The 13302-nt window shown below is 38.7% G+C and overlaps 2 protein-coding genes and 1 non-coding gene across 6 annotated transcripts in view; 2 read left to right on the plus strand and 1 right to left on the minus strand.

Moving 5' to 3' along the window:
- LOC134670737 (uncharacterized) overlaps nucleotides 1-12627 on the minus strand; it is a 26908-nt gene extending 14281 nt beyond the window's left edge. Inside the window, exons 1-6 of one of the 2 annotated variants that reach the window (XM_063528550.1) lie at nucleotides 12344-12627; nucleotides 12139-12233; nucleotides 11297-11453; nucleotides 10714-10839; nucleotides 9245-9390; nucleotides 460-543 (exon numbers count right to left, since the gene is read on the minus strand). In XM_063528550.1, the coding sequence (XP_063384620.1) occupies nucleotides 460-543; nucleotides 9245-9390; nucleotides 10714-10839; nucleotides 11297-11453; nucleotides 12139-12233; nucleotides 12344-12530 (795 nt within the window). In that variant the 5' untranslated portion in view covers nucleotides 12531-12627. The remainder of the gene's footprint in view (nucleotides 1-459; nucleotides 544-9244; nucleotides 9391-10713; nucleotides 10840-11296; nucleotides 11454-12138; nucleotides 12234-12343) is intronic. The other variant, XM_063528551.1, reaches the window with a different exon arrangement.
- On the plus strand, nucleotides 3088-8793 carry LOC134670736 (uncharacterized). Of its 3 annotated transcripts, XM_063528549.1 has the most exons (3): nucleotides 3088-3350; nucleotides 3463-3892; nucleotides 4359-8768. In XM_063528549.1, exons 2-3 carry the CDS (start codon nucleotides 3488-3490, stop codon nucleotides 4422-4424), a joined length of 471 nt encoding a protein of 156 aa, XP_063384619.1. In that variant the 5' UTR covers nucleotides 3088-3350; nucleotides 3463-3487; the 3' UTR covers nucleotides 4425-8768. The 3 variants fall into 3 exon arrangements, with proteins under 3 accessions (XP_063384619.1, XP_063384618.1, XP_063384617.1); XM_063528548.1 differs by having other exon boundaries at nucleotides 3463-8771; XM_063528547.1 differs by lacking the exon at nucleotides 3088-3350 and having other exon boundaries at nucleotides 3749-3892; nucleotides 4359-8793.
- Nucleotides 12628-12891: 264 nt separating the features above from the next.
- On the plus strand, nucleotides 12892-12964 carry Trnar-ucu (transfer RNA arginine (anticodon UCU)). The gene has a single exon. It is a non-coding gene; the product is annotated as a tRNA-Arg (tRNA).
- The last annotated feature ends 338 nt before the right edge of the window (nucleotides 12965-13302 follow it).

Genomic DNA, 13302 nt, shown 5'->3' on the forward strand with positions numbered 1-13302 from the left:
TCACCAGCCAGCGCAATCGAAATTTTTTAATAGTTGAGTGTCGTTGATCGGTAATCAATATATGGTCGGTGCAACTGGCCCTTATAACTGGATAGCGGTGCCGTCATATAGGAGCATTCCACGGGCTGTCCCGTACAAACGCATTTTATTTCCTGATGTGTTGCGACCTTTTTCTCGGCATTTAAAGCAGCCGATTATTTTTCTGTGCATATTTTGACCATTTGTCATAGAAAAGGAAACTCTTATACCTTGAAATCTTCAGAAACTTCGCGTTTGTACGGGACAACGGTAGACAATTTCATGGAATGCTCCATAGCGGCCGTCTACTCTCCATACAAGATACTACGACATCCATATTTAGCCGTATTATTTTGCATGGAGACGGCATCGCTATCCTAAAAAAACCAAGCTTTAGTGGACAAGTTTCTTTGAATGGGCTAATAGTAAAATGCGGTAGACCTCGTCAACTAGGCTTCGTTCCAATACACTGATATTCTTGATAAGAGTTTCCACATTCAGTGCTTTTGCATTCGCTTGTGCCTTCTGCAACCAGAAATTCATAGTGCGTACGTATAATTTTCGTAAAGGTATTAAAAACTTAATTCGTGACTCATTGACCGACAGTCAACTCAGTTTATCTAATCCATTTAATTTTCTACGTTTCGTCGATATTTAAATCACGGTGCCCAATTGTATAACGCCTAATATAACGGACTTTATGATTATTACGATAAAGTATTATAATCAATGTGAGAAAACCTTTTAGCTGTGTTTGCACACATCATAAAAAGGTCAAATGCTGCGTTCACTGAACAAAAGATTTTCTTTGGCAGGATTGGTCCTTAGGACCCAAGGATGGGTTTAAGAAGAGGAGCCACACATTGTGTCCATTTACTACCCACGGATGGATTCAATAAATAATCCTAAGTGTCCATTAGGAAGGCAGATAGTTGGTCAGCGAAGCACTAAAGCCTAAAACGGACTAACATTTGGACATATTATAAGATATATGCTCATTTATTCAACATGTACGTCCTGGGGGCCGATTTTTGAAATTCGATCGCTCGATTTCGTCACTCGAAAATCGGTGGAAAACGGCGAATTGCTAATTTTTGAAATACGAGCGATCGAAATTTGGAATCTAGTGGTATTGACCACTCAATTTCAATTCTATTAGTAGCATTTAAACGCCTAGTAGTGGAGATATCATTTAACGAAATACATGAAATCGAGTGGTCGAATTTCACAAATCGGCCCCTTGTTGCCTTGCGCACTGCGAGACTGTGTTTATAAGCTGATAAATTCGTTTTCCTTAACCCTTTGAACTGACCGCGCCTAACGCGCGCGTTATTGTGAACCACAGACAAAACATCCTCCAAACTGAGCATAGTCGCACTACCCCCTCTGCTACGCATACGGTAATTTTTAGAGATGCAACGGATAGTTGTTTGGCCGGATACCGGATACCGGATATTCGGCCTAACCATCAGCCGAATATCCGGTATCCGGCCGCCGGATATACGGCCAGCGGAACTATACCTACATTTCGGTTTTTCAGGTGCGCATTCTGCAGGTTTGACCTGTTTCCTAGTGAACGTTCGCGCGGACTCATTTCTAACTTCGAAATGAGTGCGCGTGCAAGTCAATGGAATTATTATATTGTTTTAAAATAATAAACAAGTACGATTATGAATTTATGACCGTGTCTGTTTCTTAAATCCAATTTGTTTACTCCGAAATCAAGCAATGTTACTATCCGGTATCCGGCCGGTAAGTAGTTCACTATCCGGTATCCGGCCGGATAGTAAAATAATGGCCGGGTAGGCCGGATACCGGATAGTAACCGGATATCCGGTGCATCTCTAGTAATTTTACTCCATGTGTACGAGACGGTACATGAAATATGTAATGACATCTGTCAAAAGGTCACTTGAAAGTCAGTATAGAGTTTACCTCGTATCTAAGCACAAGCGTTAACGGTTATGAACAATATATGTGTGATGTAGTAGTTAGAAGAGTGGAAATACAGTACTTTATTAATATTTAAAATATGTTTCATTAGTGCCTAACATATTATGGTCCTTCGATGGGCCGTTAGCGCTAATAACTGTAGCTACGAACAATGTGCGTGGACATGCGGTGCGTGCTAGATCAGCGGCCGACTCCATATCGTCGGTATTGTGCAGTGCGCAAGTTTGCTGAACTGATGTGAGGTGCTCTGTGCTCAAGATTTTAATTGCAAGTTGCAAAATAGAGGACCTACAAAAACGCAGTGCGTGTGCGTAGTGACTTTTTGGTGTGGGAAGTTGTCACCAGCGTTTTTCCGGGGTGCGGTGCTCGCCGGGACGCAATACTAAATACCGAATGTTTCGGTGTCTGTTCATTGAGCAGGGATTCTTTAAAAATAAAACGCAAGTTGCGCATGACCCGCGTGCAGTGCTCGTGTGGACTAATTCTTATGTCTCGAAGTTCGAACAATTTCAGAGTTCAGTGAGCTATATTTGCATGCGTGACGCAAGTTGTGCTAGCAGTTAAATTACGTCTCCGTGTGCAGTGCAAACGGAGTGATATTGACATTTCTTTCGAACTTTAATGGCCCCTATAGTGGTCTACATATATTTAGTGTAACATACTATCCAATATTAAAGACAGTTCCGTTCTAAAAGACAGTGGCTGCAGTGTTAAAAAGTGTTAAACAGCATTACAATTAGCATAGTTGCTAGTTGAACGTTTGGAGGGTTGCATTTATTTAGCTATTTTCCCGTTGGGTACCCTTTCTAGAACATTTGACTTTTTTAGTTCGTTCATTTGGCATTAAAATTCATTCATCTATTTCCGCTAGAAACAGGACCAATAGCTATCAACTTTGTATAACCTCATGATAACTTCACTCATATGCGTTTTGGTTATGCAAATTTATAATCGGTAACTTCAATACGCACAAGTTAATTGCAAGTTGCTCGAGTGAGCATAGCTTGCAAAAACGAAACGTCGCCGGACTTCGTGCCAAGCTTCGTGTTGCAGCCGCGTGCGCCTATTGGCCGTGCGCAACGCATCCTTCGTTCACGCATTCACTCATATCGGACGCCGACGACGCCATTAATTTCGTTTCGACAAAGGAAATAATTCGTGTTATTTGTGCTTGGCTTATACTTTGTTTTTCTAACTCTCCAATTTTTTCTTTGTAAGAAAGTGCGGTTGCATAAACAATTGCAAAAAATTAACCGCATGAACGCTAAGTTAGTGCTAAGCAAGTGTTTATAAGTTATTTGCATTGCAAATTGCAATTTATTTGCGGCACGGTGTGCAAAGCTTTAACAATTTGTACTTATACGTTTCGGTTGATCCAGGTAACTATAAGTTATACTTAGTTATTGTTAATTTGTATTCGCATACGTGTGACGTGTGTGTATAACTGTATTTAGATAAATTATCTAATTAAGTTGTTGAATATTGTTTAAGGGTGTTAGCAAGTCTCCATTACAAAATGGCGGACGATGATGTTAAGAGACTGCGAGCGGCCAGGGGACAATTAAAAGCTGCTTTAACAAGGATGATGGCGTTTAAAGCGGCAGCTGAATCGGCTTCTTCTAGCGTAGATGCGGACCCTTTGCTTTATCAGCAAAAGAAGGATAGGTTGGAGAAGATCTTTGAGGAGTATAAGGAGCTCAACCTCGAAATCCTGTTACTGGATCCAGCTGATCAAGAACGGGTAGAAGATTTCGAAGACAAGTACGATGTACTGCGCTCCTTTTATGCGGGCATAATCAATGCAGCGTTGAGCGAGGCTGCGCCGCTCATGTCACCGCAGCGATCTTTCGCCTCCCCCGGGGGATGTAACGCGTCGCCATTCAGGCTGCCACCTATTAATTTGAAGGTGTTTTCTGGTGAGGTAGGTGATTACCAAGGTTTTATCTCACTATTTAACAGCGTCATTGACGGTGATGTCAAATTAAAGGCCTGCGAGAAGTTATATTATTTAAAAACTTATTTAAGTGGAGAGGCCTTAGCGCTAATTAATTATTTACCTCTCACGGCCGAATCATACCCAATTGCTATTGAGCTTTTAAAACAAAGATATGATAATAAGAAACAATTAGTTAACCATCACATCATATCAATTTTAGATTTGCCCCCCATGCAAAAGGCATCTGCTGGATGTTTAAGGAACTTAGTTTCAGTAACTAGGCAGCATCTAGGTGCGCTAACAAATTTAAGTGCCCCAGTCTCTCAGTGGGATTTAGTGATAGTTACAATTTTGCAAAGGAAACTTGACCAATATACTTTGAGAGCTTACCATTTAGAAAATCAAGGCAACAGTGATTTGCCAAACCTCAATGATTTTTTAACCTTTTTAGAGCAACGAGCTGCTGCCTTGGAGTCGCTGGGAGAGCGCACGCCCACTGGGCGACGCTCTAGTTTAATAAGCTCAGCAACAAGTAATGTTAAAGTGGTTAAGCCGTTGAAGTCTAAATGTAAGTACTGTCAATCTAATGTTCACAAGCTGCATCAGTGCTCAACTTTCAGATTAATGGAGCCTCATAAGAAAAAAACAATTTGTTGTGTCTAATAAATTGTGTAGCATTTGTTTAAATGAACATGTTGGTCAAAAATGCATCTATTCTTTCAAGTGTGCCATTTGCAAGGGCAAGCATAATACTCTATTGCATGAGGAAGTTCCGCAGCAGTGTGCGGCAGTCTCACAGATTGATGAAACTGAGAACCCAATATCGGGGTACATCAGTTTATTATTAAGTAGGAGAGGTACTGATCTTTTACCTACCATAAAGGCTAGGGTATATGATAAGCACGGGCAACCTATGATTGTTCGTTGTCTTCTAGACACATGTAGCCAGATTACCTTTTTGCGCTCTGATGTAGCAGAGCGTTTAGGATGCGAACTATACCCTGATGATTCAGCAATCTCAGGGGTGTGCGATGCTCCCAGCTTTAAGGCTATGCAAACCTCATTGAGGGTTCATTCCATGGTAACGGATTATAGTGTCGCAGTGACATGTAATGTTGTTAAAAATATTACGGCTAATATGCCACAGTTCTCTCTCAGAAATGAAGTTATAAACATACCACCTAATATCCAATTAGCTGATGACAGTTTTGATATTTCTTCAAGAATTGATATACTATTAGCGTCCCACGTATTCTTTCAGGCACTTCTGCCGGAGCAGATACCTGCCTTGCCTAGCAAGCTGGTGCTGCAAAATACACGCTTCGGGTTTATTGTAGCTGGCCTGGCCGGTTGCTCCAGCGCAGCCCCGGTTCCAAGCTTAGCTTCAAATTTTTGCTGTCAACAGCTAACACAAAATAATGATGAAGGTAAATTAGATAATATTGTATCCCAATTTTGGTTAACTGAGAAGGTTCCAGAAACATACACAGAGGCCAGCTCTGAACAAGAGTTAGCTGAAACAATATTTCAGGAGACTGTAGTCTTGAAAGATAATAAATTTGAGGTGGCATTGCCACTCAAACAGAATATTATTGATCTGTATTTAGGTGATTCACTGTCATGTGCTTTAAAAAGATTCTTAAATTTAGAATTGCGCTTTAAAAAAGATAATGAATTGTATTCAAAATATAAAGCTTTCATAGATGAGTATGTGCGGTTGGGCCATGCAAGGTATGTCAACATTTCAGAGTACAACTTAGAAGGTGAGGCGGTTTATTTTCTTGCCCACCACCCTATTTTCAACCCCTCAAGTAAAACTTCATCCCTTAGAGTCGTATTTGATGGATCAATGCCTACTTTGGCTAAAATTTCACTCAATGACGTTTTATTGAATGGGTCTGTTGTACAAAATGATCTGTTCAGTATTTTGGTCTTGTTTCGCCTATATAAGTTCATTTTGAACTGCGATATACAAAAAATGTTTAGGGCTATTTCATTAACCCCAGAGCATAGGCCGTTGCAAAACATTTTATGGCGTAAAGATAAGAATTCCGACATACAATGCCTTCAGCTGCAGACTGTAAGTTACGGTCTAAAAAGTTCGTCTTTTCTAGCCATTAGGTGCCTATTAGAGTTGGTGAATAGATACAAAAACGATTATCCCCTGGCCGCAGACGCTCTGTTATATAATACCTATGTTGACGATGTCAACCTGGTTGCTAATGATATGAATCAAATCTTGTCAGCCAAGACACAATTGATAGCCTTACTAAGGTTAGGTGGCTTTGAACTGCACAAGTGGTGCTCAAATGTAGACAATTTATTGGATGATATCCCACTTAGCTCACAAACTAAGGCAGTAGTAGACTTTTCCAATGAAAAGGACCCAATTGTGAAAACTTTAGGCATCCGATGTGACTTGGCTTCGGACACGATTATAATGGTTGCCCCTAAACAGGAGGTTTGTGATAATTACACAAAAAGAAGTTTATTGTCATTTGTCAGCAGACTTTTTGATCCTTTAGGTTTAGTCGGGCCTGCCATAGTCAATGCTAAGCTGCTTTTACAGCAGACCTGGTTGGAAAAGCTCCAGTGGAACTCTCCGCTACCAGACCACCTAAATGAAGGGATCAAAAGGTTTGCGACTAGTTTGAATAAAATGAAAAGCATCGTTGTAAAAAGAAATTTAGACACATCTAATGCTAAAACTATAGATATAATTGGATATGCTGATGCTAGTGTAAAGGCTCATGGATGTTGTTTATACCTCCGGATTGTAAATTTAGATGATAGTGTTAGCGTTGGCCTATTGTGCTCTAAGTCACGGGTGAATCCAATACAAAAATTAAGTATCCCTAGAGCAGAGCTTAATGCAGCTTTGTTGCTGGCCAAGTTAGTTAAAAAGGTCTATGACCTCATTAAGGATAAATTTGAGGTAAAGGTATACCTGTTCTTAGATTCTCAAGTTGTATTGTGTTGGCTCGCAACAAGCTCATTAAAGCTCAATGTCTATGTTGCCAATAGGGTCAAATATATACAGGAGACGACTCAAGACTTCTCTTGGTATTATGTGCCTACAGAGCACAATCCAGCCGACCTTTTGTCAAGGGGCGTTGACCCGCATTTATTGCAAGGTAATAACTTATGGTTCTATGGACCTACATCCTTAAAAACAGCTGATTTTCTGCCCAAAACTGGATATGAAATACCAAGAGAAATTCCTGAATTAAGGGTCTCACATGTAACTGAAAAGAGTGAGCCTCTACCTCTGTTCATAGGTTGTTCTAATATAGATAGGATTAAACGGATTGTATCCTATATGTATAGATTTGTCAATAACTGTAAGGTTAAATTAGAAGATAGACTGTCAGGGAATTTAACGCCCGAAGAATTGGATCTCGCTTTAAAAATTGTTCTCAGATGGGTGCAAGCGCAGTACTTTGCACAAGAAATAAAGGCTTTGAATTCGAAGTCGCCTCTAAAGTCAAATCTTCAGGCGTTGAACCCGTTCCTTGATAACATGCACTTAATGCGTGTAGGTGGGCGGTTACAGCATGCTGATGTGCCTTATGCCACTAAGCATCCCATAATATTGCCAAAAGGCTGTAAGCTTGTGCATTATTTAATAGAAAAAGAGCATAGGGTTCTGCTGCATGCTGGGGCAAAGCTTGTCTTGTCAGATTTAAGTTTAAGGTACCATATCATTAATGGCATAAGAGAAGTTAAGTGTGTTATAAATAAGTGTATAATTTGTTTTAAGTTAAAAGCAAAAAATGCCGAGCAATTGATGGGTTCTCTACCTTATGACAGAATAACGCCTTGCAGGGTATTCGAAAAGACTGGAATGGATTTTGGAGGTCCTTATAATATAAAAATGTTAAGGGTGAGAAAACCTGTTATACGTAAGGCATACATTTTGCTATTTGTATGTTTCACAACCAAAGCTCTGCATATTGAGTTGGTCTCAGACTTGACCACTGAATGTTTCATGAATGCATTAAAGAGGTTTATAGCGCGTAGAAATAAGCCAAACATAATTTATTGTGATAATGCCAGTACCTACAAAGGGGCTCAAAATAAATTGAATGAGTTGTATAAATTGCAGTCTGCCACAGACCACAAGAATGCTGTAGAGCTCTTTGCTGCTGATCAAGGCATTTCATTTAAATTTATACCGAGTTATTCTCCTGTGTTCGGTTCATTGTGGGAGGCTGGAATAAAATCTGTGAAATACCACTTAAAGCGGGTTGTAGGTGAAACCGTCTTAACATACGAAGAATTAAATTCGGTAATCGTACAAATTGAAGGCATTTGTAACTCAAGGCCCATGACTGCTTTGCCTACAACCGATGTTAATGAGACTCCATATCTTAGCCCTGCTCATTTTTTGACTGGTGCTCCTCTTACCACATATCCTGAAAAAGATTGTACTAAAGGGCCTGTTAGTCTTACTAAGTTTTGGGAACAATGTAACCGTATGGTTCAAAACTTTTGGAAGCAGTGGCATAAACAGTACCTTGTTCAATTACAAAATAGGCCAAAATGGCGCAAAGATTGTAAGAATATAGAAGTAGATACTTTAGTGATAGTTAAGGATGATAATGTAACACCTTTGAGGTGGCCCATGGCTAGAGTGGTAGAGGTCTACCCCGGAGTTGATGGAAAAGTAAGGGCACTCTCCATAAGGACAATTAAAGGGTCTATCATAAGAACAAGCATATATAAAGTGTGTGTTCTACCAATAGATAGTTAAGTTGTATAACATAGTTAGTTTCTAAGATAGTTAACATATAGTTTATATAAACCTTTTTTGTGGTTGGGAATATGTACGAGACGGTACATGAAATATGTAATGACATCTGTCAAAAGGTCACTTGAAAGTCAGTATAGAGCGAGCTTTCGAATCGAAAGTGTCTTTGTGTGTCGTCCGTGTCTTTGAACGGACTAATCACGGCACGGGACTTCACTCACCTCGTCTCGCGCACCCCTACATTTTTGGCATCATCGGTTGCATGAAATAATTGCTCTAAACTCGGTCTAGCTAGAGGATTCCTAGTCTATATTGTGAACCATATCGAAATGTACGAAAGTTGATATTGAGCTGTAGCAGTTGTCGTCTTTGGTGGCCAAAAAAGGGTTAAGTATGTGCAGAAACAGTCACCAGTAATGATATGTTACACAAAGAGATGAAGATGTGGCGCGCTCTTGTTGCGCTACAAATGATCGTGTCAGATATTTTTGCGGTCATCTTTGCTGGTGACTGTACTTACATGTATCGAGATGCAAACTGTTAAATTACATGGTATCAACCATATAAATAAATAAAATACATAGTACCTGCAGATAACGTGCCTTTTTCTTCCTATATCTCTCCTTTAGCCGTCTGTATCGTCCGCGACATGCTTTACAGAATGTAACGTGTTTACATTGCGACCGCTTATCCTGGGAACTCTTCGAGCTGGAGGAGATACTGCCTTGTGATACTGTAAATTGAAAAATTATTTTAAATCTCAATTTAAACAATTGACTTATTTATTTCAAAACAAGTTAAACAGCATAACAGTAACAATACCAAACCACTGCTAACTTAATGATTAAAGAAAAAGAATACAATATGTTTACAATTCATCACAAGTTACAAAAACATAAATTAACACATTTTAATAAACAGTAGAAGGACGTGCATCCATCTTCTCACAGAACCTCAAACATTCACTTATTCCATAAGGGCCCCCCACATCTGGCGTCTTTCGAGCGTCGGCGTCTACAATTCTATGGCCGACGTCGACGCAACGTCGACGCAGCGTCGACGCAACTGCGCAGCGACGTCATTTTCCATAGCGCTGGACCGACGCCGACAGACGCCGACGCTCGAAAGACGCCAGATGTGGGGGGGCCCTTAAATAGCTAGAATATTTATTTATTTAACTGGTAGAGAAACAAGAGAATGCCTTCTGGCACTGAGTTCGCCTATTGTACAATTTTTACTGTGTAATAAAGTTTTAATAAATAAATGCACTTGCAACCCATCTGTTACAGGTGTCCAATGGACACCTGCAACAGATGGACACTGTCCATGGGAGACATGGTAACGGTAATTTCTTACCGGTTCCTTTGCCGGTTCGTCTGCTTCTGCTCGCTTGGGATCATCCATTAATTACGTCACACGAATTTCTAGATTTTTTGATCCCTCCCCCCTCCTTGTCACACTTGGTCACATTTTGCAAATCCCTCCCCACCTGGTGTGACGTCACATTTTAGGCAATTTTGTTTTCAACGAAATCGGCAATACTAACTCGTCATTATTTTTTTAATTAAAAAATATTTTTGATATAAGAAATATTAGTAAAGTAATTTTATAACACAAAACTAATTAGGAACGAAAATTACCTACTTCCAAAACCTCATTATTTAAATTTAAATGTACAGCGAATAAAAAAGTATAAATTAATTTTCGGTTACTGATGAATAGTGATGAAGTTAAAATGACGTCACAATGTTTGTGACTCCCCCCTCCCCCATGTCACAACATGTCACATTTTCTTGACCCCCTCCCACCCCCTAAACGTGTGACGTAATTAATGGATGAACCCTTTGCCTCCTAAGTCATAAATAAAACCGGCCGTGGTAGGTAGGTGGTAGCGGTAACAGAAATACATCATCTGCGAAAATTTCAACTGCCAGACAGACTGACAGACAGACATACAGAGTATACAGACGGACAGCAAAGTCTTAGTAATAGGGTCCCGTTTTTACCCTTTGGGTATGGAACCCTAAAATTATATAAAATTATTATGTATTCTTACCAGTTTCATTTAATTCTATTTCACACAGCTGTGCACACTTGAGGATGCAAAGCAATAGTGAAGTCTTTTCCTGTGCCTTATACATATCTACAATGGCGTTGGCATGCTCGGAGTCACACTTAACACCTAAAGAAATCATTAAACAATACTAAAATTTGTAAGTTATTGGTCTAAAATCAATTAATAACTAAAAATAGGTCATTGAAGTACAGTCACCATCAGATATATCTGAGCGGCCAAGGTGTTCACAATATCTGAACTCGCACTCTAACGCCCTGACAATAGAGGCGTGTTCAGATATTTGTGAGCACCTAAGCTGCTCAGATATATCTGATGGCAACTGTACATAAGTATGTAGATTGGAAAATGTTCTCCAATATTCAACTCTACATAATGCCTTTGAACTGGAGCCAAGAATTATTGAATAAGAAATTATTTAACAGAAATTCCCTATATTTCTTCTTCCCTATAACTTAAAATATATTTCTGCATTAGCTACCCCATAATAGATAAGTTATGCTCCATTCATATAATCATAAGCAATTAACTTCATAAGTCAAAGTCATCAAGTCACCATACTAACCTAAATAATTCAATACGGACCACACATCATTATCTCCGAACCTAAGTTTGGTGGCCTCTCCATCGGCCCCCATGCCCATGAGGGATTTGGCGAGACCAAACACCATGTTGGCTAGCGGTATCTCCGACACAAACACAGAGAGGCTGTAGTTGAACTCCTGAAACATTGTTATACATTTACAGCCTTATTCATAAAACTTTATGAGCCTGATTTAGTTAAATTATGTTTTATCCCTTTCTTGCAAATCCATAAGTCTATAGTTTTTTTAGCATTAGAAAGAACTTGCAAGAAGGTAAGTGATCTTGACAAGTCTTTTAATTGAAAAACGCTTTTTTAAAATCAAAAACTAATAATAATGAAAGCAGAAGAATATAAATGATCGTATTAGAGTCATAATTGTTACATATTTGCCGTAACTTATTTTTAAAATGTTTTTCAATCAATCAAGATTGTTTACCTTATTTCTAATGCTAAAAAAACGAACTATAAATGACAGATTATTAGCTAATTGGGGCATGTAGCGCATTTATGAATAAGCGGGTTAGTTTCTATCTAGATGTCAGAACTCAAAAATTGGGTAAAGTCAAACTTAAACTTAGAACTCATTTTGCATTTTTTTCCTAAACAGAATGCGCCTATTTAGCACTGAGAAAGTTTGAATTCTCAACTATCCATTTTGTACTGATTTAATGGTTAAACTTATGAGAACAGTCTCTAGCCAACAAATTGTTAGGGGCGTGTAATAGATCACATGTTCTGCTTTCAAATAGCATTAAATATCTACATAATGTGTATGTAATTGTACTAGTGAATGAAGTAACAAGTTTTATTTTCAAACTTACCAAACATAGCAAATACTCGGCAACTAGCATGTTCAAAGCCTGGAAAGTAGAGTCCAGACGCTGCGTAAACCGCTTTTCACATGACGGAGGCTCTCCTGGAATAATAGCAAATGAAAACATGGTCGTGACAATGGCTTGCTCGCTTGAAACAACATCATTCTATTTTATATATGATTCTTATTAATGTATAATGCATTTCACATACCAGTTTGCGCACTTTTTAACACATCAACAATATGCCCGCGTAAGTAAGCTCTCAAGTCGTTGAGAATACCATTTTTATCAAACAAATCGTAAAAGAATTTCTGAAAGTTTTCAACCGATTCGGCTTTATTCACATCTTGATTTTGAATCGTAGGAATCGGATGGCCTTCTTTTAAGTAAGGTTCCATTCTTATGTGTTATTTTTGCTTCATTTTCTAATTTAGGGTCCAAAATAAAGAGCTTTTCACTGCAATTTGAAAACTTGCCATCTGACTGACGTTTGTTTTGTTGTTGACTTTTGACGAATTTCCGCTATGATTTCCGTGGACGGGATATCAAATTAGTGATTATTAATTTATAATTCATATTATCGCCCTATAATATGAATGTTTTAGCGGATATAATACGAAATTAATTAAAAAAGTATACTGAATTTCCAGAAGAATTTAATTATTTAATATATATGTTTTCTTACAATAACAAGTAAGCGACCTCACTGACGAACTACGTCGTGTATACTGAACCGCTATTTTGACAACTTGTTCAACAGTCCCTGTGGCGCAGAGGATAGCGCGTTGGACTTCTAATCCAAAGGTCGTGGGTTCGATCCCCACCAGGGATGGACGTTATATACTTTTTATTTTTTTTCAACAGTATTTAAATTTATATTGCATGGCATTTAACTGATTTAACCCAATAACTTTATTGTAACCAACAGAAGAAACTGTAATAGTATTGATTTTGAAGCTTCGAGCAACACCGGCTTCCGACATGTCCGTTTTTAAAGGATTTTATTTTTTTATACAGATTATTATTAAAAACTTTATTGAAGCTTGCTGTTTTCCTTCACATCTAGCTTTTAACAGTTTTAACTTTTAACTCTCGGAAGCGGCTGGTCTAGTCTATATATTATACAGGGTTGGGCAAAATACTGGCTTCCACGTATTTCAAATACAAATT

The sequence above is a fragment of the Cydia fagiglandana genome, chromosome 14 (genome assembly GCF_963556715.1).
Source record: "Cydia fagiglandana chromosome 14, ilCydFagi1.1, whole genome shotgun sequence".
NCBI classification, from domain to species: Eukaryota; Metazoa; Arthropoda; class Insecta; order Lepidoptera; family Tortricidae; genus Cydia; species Cydia fagiglandana.